This window comes from Anthonomus grandis, chromosome 8 (genome assembly GCF_022605725.1).
Source record: "Anthonomus grandis grandis chromosome 8, icAntGran1.3, whole genome shotgun sequence".
Lineage (NCBI taxonomy): Eukaryota > Metazoa > Arthropoda > Insecta > Coleoptera > Curculionidae > Anthonomus > Anthonomus grandis.
This window is the reverse complement of record NC_065553.1, coordinates 10,345,312-10,368,732: the sequence shown is the minus strand read 5'-3', so window position 1 is coordinate 10,368,732 and position 23,421 is coordinate 10,345,312. Positions and strand designations below refer to the sequence as shown.

Sequence of the window (23,421 nt, the reverse complement as noted above, 5' to 3'; positions counted from 1 at the left end):
AAGTATCTGTTAATTGTTGCAATAATTTGGTCAAAGACAACGTAAGCCTTAATACGAATCTTATATAGAGCAGAGTGTATTTATTCTGTTGTTGCCAAGGACTAAATATTTAACTTTTAATATGCTAGTGATGAAAACATATGTAATATTTTCGTTTATTCATAAATATTATATAAATAAATATGCTGCAATTTTTTTTATGTTCATTCTGTTTCTATACAAATTAAAGTTTTATATTTGATATTGCGTATATATTAATGCACTTTTCTCTTGAAAACAAAAGGCACAAAACTCACAGTCAACCTTGCGATTATCCGACACCACGCAGTAAATTTCCAGTCGTTGGGTTCTCATGAAGGTGAAAACTTCTTACTGTGTTGTGTATCCTGCATCCAACTTTTAAGATATTTCCAAGGTCTGAGTAGTAGAAAACATTTAAACTATCAAGTCGAGAAAATCTACAAAGTGCAATCCAATAATAAAGATCTAGGAAATCCAAGATGATTATCTTAAAACTTGGGTCTTATGCATTAACTACTTATTTTTATGCAATTTGGGAAAAGCCTTATGGAATTTGTTATTCTGAAATAAACATCGCCAGAAGATAAATTAATATTTCAACATCTGTAGTTGACAGTTAGTAATTTTAGTTACTGCGTCACGTTATTAAAAAAAAAGTTATTCAATTTCTAAAATTGCAGGTCTAACGCCTTAACAAAAGAGTGTAAAAAGTTTGCTTTAAATACGTTCCGTACTCGAATTTGATTATAAACGAGGAACGTGTCGCCCCAGAGAGTTGGACGGAAAATACGTTCGAATGAACTCACTCTACTCTGTATCGTTTTATTTCTAACAATGAGGTCTAAAGCGATTTCATTCTGCATAAACTCAGTTACCGGAAATTTTTGTTAGCAGCGGAACTGAGATTAAATTATGCGAGGAAACACATAGAAAACGCTGAATTTAACATTTCAACTATATGATAACTTCTGGTTAAATAGGGGGTTAAATTGTCATAAATCTTTTAGAGATTACATTAAAAATGTCTAATATAATTTTTTTTAAAGCTGTGGTAATTGTATGTATTAAGGACTAAGAGGGTTGGTGCGAAAAGATGTTTAAACTCTTTTAAAACACTAACATCGTAACATACGTTCAAAGCTCTTAAGGCCATCCTGTACAGCGTGTCGATAATATTTAATACATACCTATTTACTATTTTTGAGTTCTAAATCAAACTAATGTTTCTTTTTAATAGAATGCCCTGTATATTTATAGCCTATAAAAATTGGCTTTTTTTAACGTTTCAAAATTATACAATATGCACATTTTCTTATAAATATGGAAAGAAATGACAATTTTCTAAAATTAAATGCTTAATTTAATAGGACTTTTATGATAAGAAACAATCAATGTCAAAGTTTTTTGATCGATTTTTGGCCTATTTTCCAGAACCAGTTTATCTTCTTTCTATTATTATTTTTATTTAATTGATATTTAATAAATTCTTGAAATAATGGTATCATATGAAAGTTACGAAAAAATATGATATGTGGGTATATTTTATACACAGTGATGAAAATTCTGAGGAACTTCGTAATTATATTTCTAAAGATAAATGAGCCCTTATGGCTATGAAAATCTCTATTGTCTCTATTAAAAAGACAACCGTTGTTCACCCGCGTTCTGTAAGACATACAATAAAAAGAACAGGAAACGAAAAGAGGTAGATGTTCTGAGAAGCAACACCTTCGTTCTCATGTAGAAAAATTAAAAAGAAAATTGGTAAGGTAAAAACGGATGGTCAGAAGGAGAGAACGTTTGATCCCATCAAAAAGAGAGGACATTTCTGGCCTGTGACCAGAATTTTAGAATGGTCTGCAGTTCATCAGGGATATAGAACCTGTACTCAGTCTTCATGAGTCGAATTTCAAGGTTCAAAGGTGGTTCAAGGACAAGGGCTGTATATATAGCACCTGTGATATTTTCGAGATGCTGGTCTCTATCAATTATCTGTTGTAGCTCAAGGCAACAAACATTTCTTCATTTAGCCTGATCTTCTGAGGAGCTCTATCAATTAATTGGATGAAGAATTTATTCTTTCATAAAGATCTTTCAACTACAAACTTCAGTAATCATATTACAGAACTGATGACACTCTCAAGAAAAAAAAGTCCCTTTGTTGAAGAATTATACCAATCAAGTACTGGCTTGCTTATTTACAATACTTATCTAATAAGGAATTCCTGGCAATGGAAAAACTGTAAACTTATTTAAATGTGCGATTGAGACCATTAAATTAGACAAACTAGAAGCTGATAAACTTACTTCGTTTTGTAATCAGTGTGAGAATGAATATTGATCTCGCATTTATTTTGAGTTAAGTACCTGTGGTGCCATCTAAGAATCTGTCATATAAAACATAACCAAGGTCACTGGATCTGAAAAGCGAAACGAAATACATATTAATTTAATAGTCATAGTTTAAAACATGAATTAAGGTTTCTAGAGCCAAAAAGAAAACTATTGAAATAAATGTGATTTGGAAAGAACTTATTCACTGATAAAATATAATTATCTCCCATATAAATTTTATATAGGGCAACATTTGCATCAGATACAAAATTGTTGTTAGAAACTTATTGTTATGAAAACAATACTTTAGCTATTTTGAATTAATAATGATTAATGTTATTCTTTTATAAAATGATATCTGTTTGCAAGGTATTTTATTCTTTATTAATAATAATCAATTATTTATTATTATAATTCATTTAATTTTAGATAATTGGCAATTATTTGCGTGTTGGGGCTATGAAAATTTTGTTAACGCCATCTTTAGTTTTACGAAAAAGTATTTTATATATAATACAAAATGTATATAAAAGACGCTGTGCAAAATAATAAAACTATGAAATACATAAATAAATACGTAATAAAAAAGAAAGAAAATAGTTTATCTTCAAAAATCAGAGAAGCTACAGAACATTCTATATGGATCGATCTTCTAACTCTAATTTGGGAACAGTGTAGCTCAGCCTTTTAAATACCCTTGAATCACCTTTTAAATTAGTAATTTAATTAAGTTAGCATTTTTGCCGTTCGTCAGGGTGTGACTTAAAATACTCGATGCACAAAAATAGTCGACTAATTTATTTACACACTTACACTTCTAAACATGATCACTTACGACTTCTAGAAATATTTATTTACATTGTATTTATTTACTACTATTTATTTTTGATTTTAATGTCGCGCCAATATTTCGAACTGAACTGTCAACTAGCCTCCTAGCGGCGACGCGGCTCCTTATTCAGCCGCCTGAGCATGTCTCCGGAAGATTTGATAACCTTCCACGTGTCATTCCATAATGACAAAGAACAGCTTGTATTCGCGGCGTTGCCAATATCGTTACATTAATTTATATTTAAAATAAAGTAGGGTCTAAAATAGAACCTTGGAGTGTTCCATGTTTAACTAGTTAACAGCCCCATCAAACTTGATTCGCCAAAGCGGAATTTCAGACGGCGGTCATCTTAGGATGACTTGACATTAGGAAAATTTGATAGCGATTTTTTAGTGACAGTCTTAACGTTTACTTCATAGAGTAATTAAAAGTATAAAATATTTAATATTTATTTCTCTATGGTTTACTTTTTTTATTGCTAGTTTTGGGAAGGCATCGCCTCGTGGATTAATAAAAATTTGCTGAAATTAATGGCTTTCTGTTTACCGTAATTTCTAGTTTCAAGTTTAATTTTTTTTGGAATTAGAGCATAAAAAGGCATAGAATTTGGAATGGTGTAAGTTTTCTAGACATATGGTTTCTTGGTGTAGACAACATGGGCTAAATGAATGGAAAAAACATGAAAGTTAACCGGTTTTTGTTTTCGAAATGTATTAATTTAGATTTACCATCAATTCATTAATTATTCATTAGTTCACCATCAATACTATCAGGGTTTGTTCAAATATTTTAACAAATTTTATTGTTAAATATTCTTTTCTCTTGAGAATAGAAAAGACATTCTTACTAAGGCTGGTCTTTTAAAAGATAGCTCGTCAGCAGGATATCGTTGCTATACATTAAAAAACAATGTGTAATATCCATAAATCCACCATGAGCAAGTTATTTAAATCTAGGTTACTTCTGAAAATGAGAGAGCACATATTGCTTTTTTAATGTCTTAATAACCATAAAAAGTTTCAGTTTATAGAAGTGAATCTTAATGAAATTACTGTCAATTCTTAAATGCAGCCCATGGCTTTACAAATCTTTAAGGCACTTTTTCCAATTACCATCTCTAAGAACTGTTCAAGTTATACTCTACAATATACCTTTCTAAATTTGCAGGTTATTTCCTATACATATTTGCCCAATTTAGGAAACTACATCAAATTGCAGTCAGCTAGTTTTCTGCATGGTTAAAATAGATTTGTATAAGGCAAGTTTGTTTCTTTTTGTGCAATTTTTTTAATATTTTTTGTTGTATTGATGACAATCTGCTGAAATCGAGTGGAGTACCCGCAGGTTGTGATATAGAATTAGATTTTCCCGCACTTTATTGAATTTGATTGGTTAGGCGGGTTGCCAACAGTTATGGCTTACAAATGTCAAAATTAGTTCTATTTATTGCACCTTCAGTAGAGGGCGAAAATTTGCTCGCGTTATAAGGCAGCTCGTATTTCTTTATATATTTTGTATTCTGTGCTAGTTAATAAGAATCATTTAAATTGTCAATGGAAGGAAATTGCAATCTTTAAAAACCGATCATGACAGATGCTTCGCATACCCATTTATTTAGGTTTTTGCAGTAGTCTGTCGTGGTGTCAAAGGCCTTTCTTAAGCGAAAGATCTTTTCACTGCCTAAATTCAAATTAATTGAAATATTTGTTATTAAATCTGCTAATCACTCGACTGACGAAAGCCATAATAACCCTTCTAAATTGCAATTAGAGAGTCTAGCGTTAATAACTTGTTTAAAAATTTTCGAAAGTATAGAAAGATTCGATAAAGGTTTGTAATTACTAAAATTGTCTCTATCACCTTCTTTAAACCATTGGTACTATTTAGCTAGTTTATATTTTCTTTGGCAGTTGCTTACTACTAAGAGATTATATTTTCAGATTTTGTATGAGTTAAGCTGTTTCCTTTCAGTTGACGGGATAAAATACATTTTACCCCTGCTATAAATAGTCTTAAACTTAATCAAAAGCAAACTTTCAAATACAGGTGACATATTGGAAAGTTTAGGCCCCACTAGGGGATATAATACATAAAAATAAATCTATATTTGGTCTACCAAACGAAATTCAACAACATGTTATTCTATAAAAGGCAAAGCTAAACCTGATTTAAGCATATTTGTTATGATTTTATAGACAATAAAGTTTTCGGGAAGTATCGCGATAAAATTGAACTTCGGGATCGATGTGTCGCTATCAAAGTTTATAGGGTGATTCTTTTTCTTTATAGATATATTTTTATCTGCGCTCCAGTGTTCAAAACTTTATGCTATTCTCATAATAAAGCACTTTTTTTTATTTTTAACTTAGCTTATTTTAATCAGTTAATATTCATTATTAACGCAATTTAAAGGTTAATTTTTCAGGGTTTAGATAACGTCATATGCAGCTAAGTTAGAGGGAGCGGTAACAGCCCAGGTGCCATAAGGGGCTTTTGTTAAAATTGGTCACATGAATATAATTGGAAGCTCAGGCTATATACCATTTTTCATCAGCTAAAGTATTATGAAAATACTCTTAGGGCCTATTTACAGCGCTGCGTGTTTATTCCGAGTTTTCGCCAAGTTATTGGGGTATCGTATAATATACTAGCGGGCAGGGTCTTGTTTAATTAACAAATTATTTCGTAAAGAAAGCTGAACTCCAATCGAAGTAAGAGGTTCTAATTTGATTTTTAAAGTCATTATTCAATATGCCATAAGGTAATATATATAGGAAACTTAGCCTAACGCTCTAGGTATTTCAGTTGATCCATAATTTATATTGCTTAACTTCGTCTTTTTTATTCGTCGCAGACTTACGTCCTGGAAAACGATAAATTATAAAGTTTTAATAGGAAGTGAGGGTGGGTTTTTTGTCATTTTATGGGGAAACGCCCCCGCCAAAATAATGATTTATACTAATAGAGTTTTATTTCTGCAAGGGGGTTGAACAAACCTGTTTAGAATTTATTTTATATTGCTTTTTAGAAGATATTTTTTTTTAAGAAACATTATTAAACTATCATAAGCCATAATTTTTTTTTATCTTATTTTATAGCATTCTTTAATACCAAGGCCTTTATTTTGTTTTGTTGATAAATTTGTATCTTGCACACTAATCTACAAAAAAAGGATATTTAAAAGACAGTTTGATGCTAATAATATAATTGTTACGAAAGAAAAAATTTTTCCTTCTTTTTTACGAATATTTAGAAAGCGAATGTGAGTTTCTCTGTATCTCTCACATAAAATATATGTCAAAATGAAATAAAGTGGCAATAATACTGCCACAGGAAATTGCAAAAGCCATTAAGAAGGTGGTTAACTCTTTGGACAGACTTATAATAATACAGCTTCAAACCTCAACCCTCGGAATGTGATGACGAAAAAATAGAGAGTTTTTATAATGATCCAGATCAAGTACTAGCTTTGACAAGGGTACACGAAATATCGAAATAACCATTGTTATGAGCGATTATAATATCAAGATTGGCAGAAAACAGGAGAACTTTATAGGAGACTATGGCTTGGGTACACGTAAAGACCAAGGCACAAGGTTGCAATATTCTGCTAAAAAAACAAATAATAATCACCAACATATTCTACAAGTTTCTGCTGACGAATATAAGAGATCAAGAGATCTGCTGCAAAATAATTTGAATAAATTGTTATGACTTAAATTGATTTTATCTATATCATTTAGAGATATAAAAACTTTCTTTTGTCTACAAAAATATATCATGGCACAAATGTACCAACGGACTATAATCTCTAAGTAGGAAAATTACGATTGCGCTTTTTTTGCAAAAAAGTATATCTACAATGAATAGAGACAAACTTAAGGATGAAACTACAAGAGTAAATATATAACAAGTATTTTAGAAAATTAAGAAGAAAGAAGAGTGAAGAGGCGTGGAAGAAATGTGGAGCAAATCTAGAGACATATTGAAAGGAGTGAAGTGAGAGAGGTGAGAAGAGGGCAAAGCAAAGATCGATGATCGATGATATTCTATACTTTATGGCTCAAAGACGTATTTATAAAAATAAAAACGAGAACAAATACAAGATCGTACACTTTGAAATAAGACACAAAGTAAGACGAGCAATAGTAAAGTGGCATATTAAGCAATAAGAAAATATTGAAAACTACGAGGCATACTGACTATTACTGAAATTAATTCACTATCTAGAAGAACAAAATAGAAACAAGACAAAAAAGAAACAAGACCAACTTGACAGGTGGAAAGAATATATTGAGGAGCTTTTTGATGATAAAAGATTTCGATGTGTTATGATTGGTGCCACATGAGAACTACTAATTACTAGATCAAGTGATACAACTCGCCAAAAATGGAAAAAAACTGGATTTTATCAAGTGAGCACTAAAATTTTGAAACTGTTAGACAGTGAGGAAATAACGACTCTTACAAAACATTTTATTTTATCTACAAGACCGGAATATTATCGGATTGGCTTAAATCAGATTGTTTGCTGCTTATATCCTGATCCACAAATGTCCTGATGTTAACCAAAGGCTTTTGATAAGGTATTTTAAGACAAGATCCTATATATTCTAAAGATAAAGGGATAGGTGGCAAAGATATTCGTATAATTGCCAATTTTTACTGCAACACCAACTATCGGATAAAATTACCTTCAAGCGAGGAATGCGGCAGAGAGGGATACTGTTACCCTTGATTTTCAACCTCTATTCAAAGTAAATGTTCAATGATGCTCTTAAAGATTAAAATTTAACAAATTTGAGTCACACAAGGTTTTTACTTTATAAAGACTGGCAGTTGTTTTTTTGCTTAGTTGAGACAGACCTGCGCTATGCCACAAGAAAGTTGTATCGTCTGCAAATACAGTGAACTTTGCTTCAATTAAAATTTGTGGGAGATCGTTGACATATAAATAGTGGGCCCAAGACTAAACGCTAAGGAACGTCCGTTTTGACAGACAAGTGCCCTAATAATTCATCATAAAAAACTACTCCCTAGACTCCTACACCTTAATTGGCAGCAACCTTTCTTCTTGCATTTTAATTTTTTTGTAAGTAATTTTAAATTTTTTGTAAGTAATTGTAAAAATTTTTTGTAAGTAATTTTAAAAATGTAAAAAGGAAGGTGAACAAGTTTGGTAGTATTTTTACTTTACAGGCAAAAATTAACGCCTACCAGAGTGATAGCGTTTTATTTAATTTGCTGATTATTCAACTCAATCAGTCTCGTTATATCATAAAGAATCTCAAAAAATTAATACGCATAGAAAAAATATGATATATGCACTCTAGATATTGTCTTATCAATTCAACATGAAAACTATATGCCTGCTTTTTAACTCAGCAATTTAATTTAAAAACATTAAAGACCAATTTATCCAAATGCCGTATAACTCATCTTTTAAGGCTCAATAGGATCAGAATTCAAAGGACAAAAATGACACTTGATAAAAATCAAAATATTGTGCTAAGAAATATTTAGTATCAATAAAGCTTTGGCACTAAACTAAAAAGTTTAATGGCATTTTTTAGGTCTCTTAAGACCTACACACTGTACAATACAATAGTGTGCTTGCAATGTCACTTCCCAATGCAAACCACCATAGCGCAATACTACAAATAAACCATAAAATTTCAATCAACATAATCGAAAGCCTTTAAGAAACCACAAAATACTGCGGCTACTGCATTCATCATTTATCACCAAAATATTTTACCTCAAAAATTAGAAGATCGTATGTTTCCCTCTGTCCTTCGTATTTTTTATTTTAGAAGCCAAATTTAGTGAACTATTGCAACAATGTTTCAAGCCTTTCAATTATTTTTTAAATCGTTGACAAATAAGGAATAGGTCTAATATTAGATGTTTTAATGTTATAGGTTAGTAGGTTAGAGTCATGTTATATTTTTATTCGAACTTAACAATAATTAACCGCTCTGGGATTTCTATCACTCCAAGTTAATATACTGTTATTATTTGAAGCACACATAAATAACATCTATTACTAGTTCTATAATATGCACAATCAAAAGTTTTCGATATATCACAAAACACTGCTACAACATTCTAACTGCTATTGATTTAAGAATAGAATAGCAATTTTATTTTCTTATCATATAATATAGCATCAACAATCGATATGTCTTTTTAGAAACTTGATTAAAGGCAAGAATTTTGTTCTTCTAGTCTGTATAGAGACGTGATCGTTAATAAGATAAATATTAAAAGATTAATTGAGTTAGATTATGTGTTTATCTTAAATTTATTTATTCAAGTAAGAAAGGAATAAAAATGTCTAAATATGCACCAATAAAACAGTGTTACTCCTAGGCCACTATATTATATTTTTTAATTAAGAAATAACTTAGTTTAATATTTCTTATAGAAAGCTAATATAATAATAAAAACTATGTTTTGTGCAAAGATTGGTTTGATTTTAAAACCCAAACAATTTGTGAATAAAATTCGATTTATTTAGTTTAGCTACTCTCTAAGCTAATTTATTTACTGCGAATAAATTATTACTATAAATGTTATGCTTACTATGATTATATTTCATTAAGGATTCATGACCATGTATCTAAAAACTATCTTAATCTATATAGCTCTGAACACTATAATTCGTTTCTCTATTTAAAATCCATTTCATACCATATCGAATTTTCTTCCAGAAAATTTCAAAGAAAAATAAACATAATGAAAAGAATACTCCAATTCCTAAGATAAAATAAGGCAAAAACAAATCGTTTACTCCGACCGATATCACCCGGGCACTAGAAAGACATTCCGGTTTGCTCGTTACCCAAGTTTTGTGAAGTTTTCTAATTATTCCTGTTTGCCACATTTTCCGCAAGCTAAAACGGATTAAAAACTTTAATAATCCGAAACCAATTTCATGCTTTAGATTTACCTTATCTGGAACAATTTTTTATATTGGCTTCTTTTTTGAGCCATTAGTGATGTATCGCTGTTAATTAAGGTAATTTCAGCCAAGTCACAGATAGTGTCCTGTTCAAAAGTGTTTCCTATTATTGGATAGGCGGTAATTGATTCTGTGTGAAAAGCAAAACCGCCTTTGTGTACTTTGTTTATGCCTTCGTCGACATCAAAAATGTTTGGGGTGTCTTTTTGATAGATTTTCGTTTTGTTTAGGAGATCCAAATAGTGATCTTGTTTTACTAAAAAAAAATAAATTATTGTTTAAATCGGGTAAAATATTTTATTGTATTTAATTCTGTAAAAATGCAAAGGAATTAGTAGTTTACGACATATTATGATTACTAAAAATATTTGCATAGTCATGGAAATAAGAAAACTTTAGAGGTTTTTGCGGTTTTTTCATGGCTTAAAGTTATTTTACATTCCAGAGAGTATTTATTTAATTGTAATTGAGGTTTCTAACTGCTGATAACTCTATTACCACGTACATTACTTCTTAGGTTTACACCTTCTGTTTTTTTTATAACATAAAGCCTTAATTAATCATAAATTTAGTTCCTAGTCATTCAGGCCGCTTGATTTATTTTTCCTCTGAATTTTTTTCTTTCGAAAGTCTTTGCTTTAAAAACTAAAATTCAACTTATATCTAAAAATATTAAGTAAAGAAAAACATACTGGTAAAGAAAATACTATTATTTGTTCTTTCAAAATTCGTGTCCTTAATCAATTTATATAATATTGTTTATACAGGTAAAGAAATGAAAGCGACTGAATCTACAACAATCTACAGCGACCTGAATCTACAAAATTACCTATTTACAATGAGCATGAATGGAACAATTTACCTTACTGTATAAAAGTTTTTATGCTTTGTGTTTCCTATAGTAAGTAAATTGTGTTGACAAAAAGTTTGTACCGCTATTGATCCTTGAACAAATATGTACATATTTCTTTATTTGTTATTAAATTCGATAGTAACATAAGTGATTGTAAAGACTAGAGAAAAGCAGAACCCTGCACAGAGACATGCCGAAATCCATGTTACTTTTATTGTGTAGAGATATAATAACCGATCGAATTTCCAGTTTAAAAGTTACGTAAAATTACATAAAAATACAGTTCACTATATTTTTAGTTCTAGACATGATCCAAATTAATTAAATGTAAAATTAAATTTGTGGCTTTTGAATAAAGATCTATAAAAGTTAATAAATTATTTAGACAACTTTAAAAGACTTTTTTTTTTTAATTCGGTCCTCCAGTATTAGAAAAAAAAACAATTTTCCTTAAACCTGACTTTTATATGCTATGCCAGAATCAAATGTATTTTAAATTCGTGTACAAAAATTTTAAAAAATACCTTAGATTCGTGTGCATACATTTAATTTTTTTTTTTAATTTTACCTCTATCAAGCATATATGTTATTGTATATGGTTGATATTCAATTCCAACTTGAAGTTGACTATCCAGAAGCTCTTTAATAGTCTTAAGCACTTCTGGTTCAGTACTAATTAAGGAAGAAACTAAACTAGATGTGTAATAGTTGTAGAGCAACAAAGAACATATCAGAAGGTGCAGAAATATTATTCGACCAGGCAGTTGATTTGGTACAGTATCTAAACCTGAAAAAAAATGTTTTAAAGAAATGTAAAGTAAAATAAAATTAATAAGCTCTACTTTTTATATAATAAGAATATAACAATCTATTACCTTGTTGAGAAAATGCAGCAATAACAATAAATACAGACCGAAGCCAAGTCCTCTCATTAAGTCCGCGCATTTTTTTCTCGACAAAATACGAAATTTCAATGCAAACACAAACTATTGCAGTCACGTAAAGGGTTATAATCCATGATTGCTTGGTAAAGGGCTTAAGTACTTCTTTGAAGTTCGGTTTTACTATTCCGGGATTGCGAAAGTAGAAACAAGACCTAAAAGGCAGCTTGTGCATTTTTCGTAAATCTTCTATGCTTTTTAATCTACCTAAATTTGTAGTAAGGCATAATAAAGTCATAAAAATCAATCCTTTCTGAACCTAAAAGTCTTAGTATGCAACCAGCGCTTCCAATGTCTATGGTGTCATCCCATAGTAGTTTAGCTAAACCACCATCTTCACCGCTTGAAGTGTTACCAAACCAGGAAAAAGGTAAAACTGTGTTAAACCTTCAAAATAAAAAGATTGAAGTGGATTTAAATAATATTGCTGGTTATTTACCTAAAACCATGAATATCTGCAAGTCCAAGAAACAACTGATAATGAAATTTACTGTAAATATCATATTTCATTAATTTTGGTGCTACCATATAGTCATGAAAGGATGTTTTGAATGGATATCGTATCTAAAATGCATCTCACTTAATATGAAAATTTTTATGAGTTTGACTGCATTAATTTACCACATTGGCAGATCGTATAAGCACCCCCGTCATATTCTTTCTTGAATTATAATAGGATTCATTTTGGTGCAAAATAATTTTACTATTTATTAGTTTACCAATATGCCTTTAAAAAAATAATTGAAAAATAACCCTAATACTTCTTTATAAAAAAATATGCGCTTCACTTACCTTATTTGAAGCTCCCTACCAATTCCAGGCTTAAATATTTCATATATATTATAACTTCGTTCGTTGTAGGGTTGAAAAAGCTTTACATCCATATCCATTCGTGTTTTAACTGTACGAAATGTAGTTAGGTAGTCCGTCATATTTACTTCCTGGTCTATACCCAATAAATACCAGCTGTAGATGTATTGTAACATGCCAAATTTGCCGATGGTAGATGCCTTTTAGGTATAATTTTAAAACAAAGATGTCAAAAAGTGATTTTAAATTTTTTCCTAGTTGATGATAATTAGGTGATAAAGAACCAATAAATTTTATATTCGCATGAATGCTAGTGCGTCAAACTATATATTTATATATTTTTTTTAAGTATATATATGAATATAGACTTTTGAATTCCAAATTTTATTTTCTACCGATTTCGAGGCTCCATGTTTGGTACCATACTTTAGGCATAAAAATATTATGAATCTGGACTTCAATAAACGCAATTTGGAAACTTTGCTTGTTATAAAATAATTTAAAGGATTCGCAGTTTTTTAATCCTTTAGATCTCTTTAGAAAATTAAATTTTTCTCAAGCATAACATAAATGGATATGATTTTTATTTTGTTTTTTTTATATAAATAAACCTAGTTTTATTTTAATGAAAAAGGTTATCGAAAGATTTCAGTGATAATAATAATAAGTAATTTTTCTACAGCAATTTCAAATATTTACACAGAATTAAGAAATCTTGTCCCTCTCAAAGAATTAGGTTCTGATAACCTACCGCCAATTCTACTTAGGAACTGTTGCTTTATTCTATCTAGACTACTGCATTTTACCTATAATATTTAGTTACTAGGTTACTAAAAACTGCTTACTTGTTCTCATACTCGCTTTCTTTTTGTTGTTTTTATTCCCAAGTATGGGGATAGTCGAGATGTAAAAATTGCTCGTCTATATATATTCTGAGCACATTCTTAAAACCTAGTCACAAAAATCATTGTTTCCATTCAACTAAACTAAATTTACTTATGTATTTTTTACTTCTCTATCTAAATTTAATAGGATGAATCTCCTTAGATCTCTGGGTATTCTGCTATTCTATTTTTCTATCAATTACATCAAACATTCTTTTAGCCACGGTCACTTGCCCTGCTGATATACTCTGATGAGTGTACTGACTTTTAGACTAATGTTATAAACCTAAACATCTCTAAATTTATAACTATTGAGTTTTAAACAAAACAATAGACTGATTTTATTTATGTCCATGGTAGTTCGCTAAAATGTGTAAGACCAATCAGGGATTTGGGTTTTTTCTAGTGTTCAATTCGATTGTATCTAGAAGCTGATAATTGTTGCTACTTTATTAAATATAGCACCAGAAACTTTAATGACATTAATTCTATTACAATGTTGCATTCTTTCTCAGATTGTACTCATCTTCTGCCTAGAGCCCGAACTATACATATCATATAAGATATGTATAGAATATATATAAGAAACCTAAGGAAGTTGTAAAAAGTTTAACGTAAATGTTGCGGGTACATTCACTATATGTTTTTTAGTAATTGATTTATTTCTGCTTATTACGTAATCTTCAAATGGTGTCAGGTCAAAGAGAAAAGGACAAAAAACTTCTCTATAGATTGTTTATTCAATTATTGAGTGTTTGATCTCACTGCACAAATCTTCTTGTATTTACTATTTCGCAATACTTGCTTCATGTAAATGCAATTGCTTTTCATATACTATTATAGTCTAGCAACACTAGAATAGCAGTGTTGCTAGACTTCGCCATAAACTTGTATAGTTTTTCAAATAAAGGCCAGATTTATTTATTTTTATTTTATTTATTTTATTCTTTAGGACAAACTATGCCTCAAATTCGTAAACTGAGCAATAGTTTGGAAGTTGTTTGCGTTGACCTTTAAATGGTCTTTTATGATTAAGTAATCTTTCTCCCAGACTATAATTTCATCTTTTTGCTGTTAACTTTTTTATTCTCTCTAATATTGTTAAATTATCTAGGGGATTTCAATAATAATAGAAGATTTAAATTGCGCGCCATGTTTGACAGTCAAAAATTTACAGATGGGTGTTGAATGAATGATGATAAATCATGATAGAACAACACGCCCTGATTATCAAAAATTATTATCAAGATGGTGATTGCCACTATTCGTAAAGTGCATCCAACGTTCGGTCTAAATAGTGCTCCTAATTTATCTACTGTGAAAGGAATATTCAAAAAATTCAAAAGTACTGGTTCGGTTAGTGATGTACAACATACGATATCAGCTCGTATACAGGACAAAACATCACAGCAGTTGTGTTGAAAGTGTGACAGAAAGACCAGAGTCGTGAATTCGTTATCGGTCACAAGAATTTGACATTTCAACAGGTACTCTTCAGCGAGTTCTGACTAAAGATTTACAGCTGCATGCTTATAAAACCCTACTGACTCAACAACTTCTGCTAGCAGACCTTAAACAGTGAATAGAATTCACCAAGTGGATCACTCACCAAGTGGATCCTTGAGAAACCTGCTGATTTTGCAAATAAAATCATTTTCAGTGATGAGGTCCATTTTCACCTCGATGGTCAGTTAATAGGTAAAACTATCGCATTTAGGGCATCCACTAATGATTCATCAGAAAGCAATGCCTTGACAACTTGTCACTATGTGTGCATTTTGGTCTAGAGGAATAATTGGACCGTTTTTCTTCGAAAGATATTGAAAATTTCGTCAAAAGGGTACGCATATGCCAGCAAAGCCGTGAAGGCCATTTACATATATTTTGTTTCATGCATAATTCCCAAATGTATATATTTTCTAAATCAATAAATATTTTAATACTTTGCTACAGAAAACCATATTTTATTAAATACTGAAATCTGGCCATTTTATTGAAACAGCCTTTAAAGCTAATAGTTTTCGTGACTAGATTATATTTATATTTGCCAAAAACAAAATTCCAACCATTTCCTTATTTATGTAAATGTTTCGATGGCTCTGAGGTCATTCTTAGAACAATATAAGGCAGACAACTAATTTATATTATGTTGAGGTCGAAATGATAACAATATAAAGTAATGGTTGTTTTTTTAAAAACGTTTTATTTTTCGGGTAAAGCTGAGGACAAACATAAGTTATGCAAATCTATTTCTGATTTTATTTATATTACTTGAGCTTATATAATTAAAGTAATATTACGAGACGTAAAGAAGAAGATAACAAGTTGTCTGGATGAGCAACCCTATATACTAAAAAATTGCAATTTTCTTTAAAATTGCTTAAAACATCCCTTTTATACATTTTAAATGAAACCACTTACTGACAAATAAAAATAAAATTCTTTAAATAAGTATCCCTTTTACCTCTTTTAAGATTTCCACCGCTCCGTGGCACTGCATATCCAAAAAATAACTAAATTTCTCATATTTCTTCGTATTTATTTTTGCCAAGGCATCCGGTTCCACTTTTAAAAAAACCAGACGAACGTCTGGGCCCTCCCGTAATATCGTTTTATACATTCTGACTTTATCTAAAACGGAATGAAGGATAGTAGGAAAATTGCCTTTTTCTTTAAGTGTTGTTATTGCGTCACGTCTTTATGATAAATACGTGCCATTTTTTGAAATTTAAAATTCAGCAAATCACCTTTTTTCTCCCAGCATGTGAAAAAAACTACCAAAGCAGGTCGATAATATTTTAAGCAGCTTAATGCTAGCTGATGCTGCGAAGGCTCCAAGCCTAGCGAACACGTCAAATAAAATACCAAAGGAAAGACTATCCGGAAAATGTTCTGGAACATATTACGTACTTTTGCCCCCCTTTTAATGCGGTTTGATCCCTACTGCAATAAGAGAGAATATAAGTTTTGGCAGAATTAGGGACTCTGTTTGCCGCATTAATTTTTTTGGGGTGGAAACACGTAAAAGTTCTTGCTGATGAGTTTTATTTGCATCCAAAAAATATTTTCAAAAATTTCCTAGACTAATTTAGAAAAAACGTAACGTTCTTCAATAATTTACATTTTTGTAATATAATCAGTTCAGAATATCTCTGAACACTACTGATTTTTTTTCTTGGTCTGTAGACGGCGTTATTTTATTGCCTGCATCTAGTTTACTTTATTTATTTAACTTCTTGTAAATAAAACCATGCCCATGCCAGGATTCGAATCTGACACCACACTGGAGTCTACCGATGTTTATTATTAACAGGCCTAAATATAAATTTTAAATAAAAGAGATATTCTGCGTAGGTAACATAAGAGAAAAAGTAGCTTGCATATACGGCTTGGATATCTGGATAAGTAATCCGACTTGCACATAAAAATTCCGCATACGGAAAACTATATGACTTTATAAAGGAGCAATATTATCTCTATGACTCAACATTTTTATTACGTCACTACTTTACTACTTCTGAACTAAAAACTTTCTCTCCTTTTAATTATAAAACAAATTTTTAAAATCGTATACTAAATAATGTGATTATTGGCCAAGAGCAATGCAGTATATCTAAAAGTGATTTTAGCATGTTATTGAAGGTGCTTTCCATCCCACATGAAATATTTCGGTTTCGCTTTAGTAAAAGAAACATAAAAAAATACAAAATATTAATGTTAAGTATAACTTGAAAAGAGATCATAATATCTTGTTATATGAAAATTTTAAGCAAACCAATTGCAGCTTTTTAAATGTATATACAAAGACGTTAATACTGCCGTCGGCGTCGAATGGATTTATGATGAATTATATAAAATTCTTGACTTTACCAAAAAATAAAAAATTTTCAAAAAAATACCCGCCTAAAGTGAAAATAGCATATCCATTTTTCATGTATGACTTTCTTAAATCTCTTTAGGTAAAAAAAGTATTTAAGTCTACTTTAGGTAATTTAACAAATACCACCCAAGAGATCTCTGATGCTGATGAAAATTTAATAGAGTTTCTCAAGAAGTATTTTTATAAAAAGAAGCATTCGGTGAATGTTAAAGTATATAAATTTCAGCTATTTATTCTGTGTAACATTTGGTGTATCTCAAGGTTCCAATTGCCTTGTTATTTTTATTTTTTATATATAGTATTACAAAAGTTTTTAAAAAATCAACAGGTTTATTGTTTGCAGATGACTAAAAGATTTACAAGATAATAAAGAGCTTGACTGACTATTCGAAATTACAAAAAGATTTGGATAATGTCATTCAGTAATTAATCGAGAATAAAATATACTTTAATATAAGTAAATGTGTGGTTCTTTCATATCATAGAAAAGAAAACAGTAACATGTATCCGTATAAATTAAATAGTGTGTTACTTAAACACGTTAATGAGGTTACTGACTTCGAAGTAGTCTTTGATCAAAAACTAACATCTATACCTCATTCCTTCATTTATACCTGATTGAATTAGGTTCATAATAAGACACACTAAAGAGTTCTGTTATCCAGCTTGTTTGAGGAAGCTGTACTATGCCTACATAACAAGTTTTGTAGAATATGCCTGCATAATTTGGAAGCCATACTATGAATGTTACAGATATGACTTATAACGTACTCAAAACAATGGCGCGTTACATGTTTCTTTAATTAAGTTATAATTTAAAAAAAGCTCTTAGTTTTTACCTTCCATATGTAGCCAGTAACAATAGACATCTAAATTCTTCTCTTTTCAGTATGTGTAACCTATAATCAAATACATAATCAAATCTTTAGTCAAACACACAATAAAATAGAGTTATTATTTTATATTACTTTACCACAAAAAAATCACCCCAACTTTTTGTTTTAATTTGACCAACATTATCTTCTCATGTTTGGAATGATTCTAAAATTATTAATTCAGTTTTTAGAAAATCAAGTGTAAAGATCAACTTAAGGAATTTTTAAATTCAAAAATTTTAAAATTAAATTATATGTGATTGGATTTGATTTTCAGCAAAGCTTTTTAATAAGATAAGCATCGTAGGCCTTTAAGAGGTCTAACTTAAAAACGTCTTTTAATCAACATAATAATTTTAAACCAAAATTACATACAGTGTACCACTCCCGTCGAAAACTAGCAGACTCCCATAAAAGAATATTAAATTTCGAAAGTTAAAAATTCAAAATTGCGTTTACATTGTCAGTTTTAAATTTCGAAGTTTGATTGCACTTTGTAGACGCGTCTGCGACGCGATTGCATAAACAATGTCAGTTCTGAAACAGGATACTTAGGAATTCTGTTTGAAACTACCATTGTAATAATATGATATCGGGAAGCAGAAAGTTTTCTTTCATTTAATAATGGAAAGACAAAAGTTGTTATAATAATATAGATTAGGATTACGGTAGAATGGCAAAAACTTTAAAGGTCTATTGATGTTGATTCGTATTTTAAATTTAGAAATATAGTAGATTTTATTATTACAATTTTATTAAATATATGTGATGTAAAATAAAGAATTGATGAACTTTTTTTTATTTTTCTATTTTTTTCAAAGTTGGCGCAATTGTATTATTTTTTTGTTTTTGTGCAATTGAGCTCTCGGCAAAATCGAAAATATTTGTCTGAATTAGCCGCAGATTCGATATCCACAGTACTCTGAACATCTTCTTATTTGATAATATCCTAAGTAAGGTTGTTTTCAGAATACAGGCAGTATATCATCTAACCTAATATTATATGTGATTATAATAGTGCAGTTGTCTGTTGGGCGCCAAAAAATTTTTAAACTAAACCTCTGAAAATCATTGCTTTGTTTTCATTGGGTACTTAGATGCATTTAATAAGTTAAGCTGAGTAAATAAAAGTTATACAATATACACAATATCCTGTTACGTTATTGTTACTGCATATTGTACTTAACAATCATTATTGTTAAGTACATTGTTTTACGCACCAACAGGTACATATTCCTCAACAACAAATAAACCAAATACCGTCATATGAAACCACTATATTCTATTTATCATAATTAAACAAAGAGCTTTGGGGTTTCTGTTTACCTGAAAAAGGCCTAATATAGGCTGAAACGTTAGAAGCTAAAACAAAATTGAAAAGCGTGGATTTTTTTTTGACCAACTAAACCCTTAAAATTTTTTAAAAATATATATAAGTATTTAATGTAACACCTAAGTCCTCCGAATATGTTGACCTAGGATTATATTATCATCAATTTTATAATTAGAATGTGTACAATTAATTTTCAGACTAAAGACTCACTGTGCACTTGGAGGCATTAAGTTGTAAGTTTTTATTTTTGCACCAGGTCTTAATTTTACTTAGGACATTTTAAAGAATACGAAAATCGGAACAGTTATTAATTCTGTAAAATGTATTTTATATTATCAGCATCATATGACAAAAATTTTTACCTTAAGATGTTTAGAAAACTTATTTATAAAATAAAAAATAGCGGCTCTCAATTTTGGAGCTTGAGGCATAAGTGATGTGGGATCTGCCTTAACCAAACCATCACCATACCTCATCGTTAACTACCAAACATGTTGAACCCGTTTAGATAAAAAGTGAAAAAGTTGCCTAATCTTGTGCGACACCAAAAATGTCCCTTACCTGAAAATTTATATCCTGTCATAAATGAAATATGTTTAATAAAAAATTAAGTTTACAAATTTGTATTTGCTTTTTTCTATTACTTAAATGTAACTGGTACTCATTAGGCCTAAAATTGATAGCTATGAATTTAAAATTAACTCTTTTAGGTATACTGGCATGGCAAATTAGGCTACAATGCGGAGGACGAATGATGCTTAACTACGTTTTTGACTTCACATGCTTTGTTGATAGAGAACAGATTTTTATTGCTGAACGTTTTCGGTATTACTGGTTCTATAGTTCATTACCCAGAAATAGAAAAACTAAATTAGTTTAAAATACTATATAATAGTACTAATATAAAAAAAGCAACAATGCACTCTTTGGATTTGGTAACAGTTATATTTTGGTGAAATTAACTTTAAGTTTTACGAAATGTTTATCATCAACCACAAGATTTATGAACAACCTTCTGTTTTGAATAATAGTCATAAAACAATGAAAACACAGAAACTTTCATTGCTAAAACAAGTATGCCTCACATAGTTATAAATTTCGTTCCATAACTTCATAATACTTAAATAGTCTATCAGCATCAAGTTTCTATAGGTAAAATTGATATTTACCATTATTCCATTTCCTATCTCTATTTGTTAGAAGAGTCAGGAGTCAAAAAGCTTTTTTTTGTATTTTTTCAAGGACAATTTAATATTTAACTAAACATTAACGAGGTTCTAACACCTTTTGCTATGCCAAACTTTCAACTACTCTTAATGCAGTAAATACATTATAGTTCTTTGTAGACTCCAATAACAATATATCCCCAAGTCCTGCACATTCGAATGATTTTTGCCCATCGCACATACCTGGGAAGGTAAAGCAACAAACAACATCTGTGTTATACAGGTTTTCCTAAATCACCAGAAACATACCGCTGTATTCGTGTAAATAGACGGCAACACATTATTGAATTTGGCTCTAAAAGAATGCAGAAAATAATTTCTTCTAGCTTGAAATTTCTCATAAGTGCCAAAGTATATGAGAAATAATGTTTATTGTTAAAAACTTATCACACATTGTTGTTTTCCAAAACTGAAATTCGTTAGGAAGTATGAGCATTCGAAAACATTTTAATCTTAATTTCATCCAAGGAACACAATTAAAATCTTACTTGTCTAAATTTAAGGAAGAAGAAACAGGCAACATGGATGCTTATAGTGTCTAAAATATACAAGTGTAGACCATATTCCTGGCAAATATCAAATAACTGTGATAGTTTGCGAATAGTTTCTTACATTTTGTCGGAATCATCGGGAGCATTCCATTTTAATACACATAAAAGTATATAAAGCAGGTAAGCAAAAATTTTTTAAATGATAATTTATAAATCGCTTAAAACCGCCTTAAAACTGTTAATGGACTTTGCGCGTATTTCACCGCCCAACCGACTGTATATAATCCTAAAAAATTGCATTACTTCCCCTTAAATTTTTTGCCACTTCCTACTGGCGTTGTGATTTATAGCATTTTGTCCTGGCTTTATAAAAAAAAACCATATAGCACATATCGCATCAGAGAGCCACTGTCATTCGGCACGGGGGGTTAAAATATAGAAAAGTGAGGGTGAACGACGGACGAATTTCTGGACTCTTTCTTAAATATGTTTTAGAAATTCAGTTTTGTAGATTATAGAACTTGCCAAATGCTTAAGCGCTTAGTTTTCGACGTTCATTTTAAAAAGCGTTATCCTACTTTTTTTAAGGTAAATTGAAAACCACACAGTCTTGGACATAGCGGTGCGATACTCAGATGATACTTCATGATCATCAGGGAGATACTAAAAGGAATTGGTTTTGAACAAAGAAACAAGAAACAAAAAGACACAGAAAATATTTTAAAATTAATATCTTAGAATATTGAAAGGCTAGAATTAGCAATGCCCTGGAACTAGGGGCAGTTCAGCAACATCTTTAATGCAATGATGCTATTATAAAAATTTGTCAGTTATTTTGAAAGGCACAAGACATTACACAATACGACTGTTCCTATCTAATAAAATAGGAAGTATTTTTTTAAAATAAAATATGATAAGATACTCTATAAAGAAGTCAAAAAACAAAGTTAAATAAATGCAGATAACTTGTATTAGAGAAAAAGGCAACAACATCGCAACGCCGCTAGATCGCCTTGTTGATTCCACCGACATAGGGAATCTTTACCAGTGACGTCGTCAAAAAATATTTACATGATAAATATTTATTCTCCTTTTTTGTCCTCATTTAAAAATGTGTGTAAACTTGACAATAGACAATCGGTAAATATGTTTGTAAACAAAACACCCTCCTTACCTCTAAGCACATGTTGAATTCAAACAAAGAAGTCGCACTTACAAATGTTTAAAATTGGCACAAGTCACACACACAAGGGTCTGAGTTTATGTAAATAAAAGTAATTTATTTATTTATTTATTTTTATGTTCATTATTGATAAAGATGTAATGAGACGTCAGTTTTTGGACTAAATAGTATGGTTAAGAAAACACTAAACTTAAACCTAGGTGATATTTATGTTAAGAAGTTCTAAAAGCACTAGGATAACTGATGGTGTGTTACAAAAATATTGTACTACAAAAGTATAAGTATTAGTAAATTGTGAAGGAAAGCAATAAATACCAGATAAAAAGAAACTGTAAAGGGCAAGAACGATGTATTTAATCATTAACACAGTAATGGTTGTTGTTTTGTGTAGCTTTATTTATTTCTAGTATTTCCAACACATCAAGTTTTTTACTTTTATGTTAAATATAAAAATTGAATCAGTAGCTGGATTAAAATTGTGATTGTTAGTGTAAATATGTTTGGAAAAGTTAGATTTGATGAAAGTTACAATGTTCACTAATACCTGTGGAAAATCTTCTACCAGTCTATGCAATGTAAAATGCATTGCAACTCTCACTCAAGCACCCTATCTGATAAACTTCTGATTTTTGTTCTTGAAGGACTTTGTCCTTACAGTTTATAACAAATGATCTTAATGTATGTTTAGTTTTAAAGCTAGTGTTGGTATTGTATGAGTTAAATGTTTTTGATTTGGTATGAAATAGTGCGCCAAAACGTGATGGAAAAATGTTTTAAGTCATTTGGTTGTTTGA

The 23,421-nt window shown here is 30.1% G+C and overlaps 1 protein-coding gene across 1 annotated transcript; it reads right to left on the bottom strand.

Annotated features, from left to right (window-relative positions):
- Positions 1-9,762: 9,762 nt before the first annotated feature.
- On the bottom strand, positions 9,763-16,259 carry LOC126739774 (ionotropic receptor 75a-like). Its single transcript, XM_050445584.1, has 9 exons — positions 16,104-16,259; positions 12,738-12,955; positions 12,567-12,672; positions 12,385-12,509; positions 12,226-12,332; positions 11,880-12,152; positions 11,573-11,791; positions 10,140-10,407; positions 9,763-10,083 (listed from the first exon to the last, which is right to left on the bottom strand). The coding sequence occupies exons 1-9, from the start codon at positions 16,257-16,259 to the stop codon at positions 9,822-9,824; spliced, it is 1,734 nt and encodes a 577-aa protein (XP_050301541.1). The 3' UTR covers positions 9,763-9,821.
- Between the last annotated feature and the right edge of the window lie 7,162 nt (positions 16,260-23,421).

Excerpts from the sequence above, each read along its gene's own strand:
- LOC126739774 (XM_050445584.1), bottom strand. The coding sequence starts at position 16,259 with ATGTATAAAACGATATTACGGGAGGGCCCAGACGTTCGTCTGGTTTTT. Across the intron at positions 12,153-12,225 it reads CATAGACATTGGAAGCGCTG|GTAGATTAAAAAGCATAGAA; the intron begins GTTGCATACTAA and ends CTACAAATTTAG. Across the intron at positions 10,084-10,139 it reads AAAAAATTGTTCCAGATAAG|CTTGCGGAAAATGTGGCAAA; the intron begins GTAAATCTAAAG and ends AATCCGTTTTAG.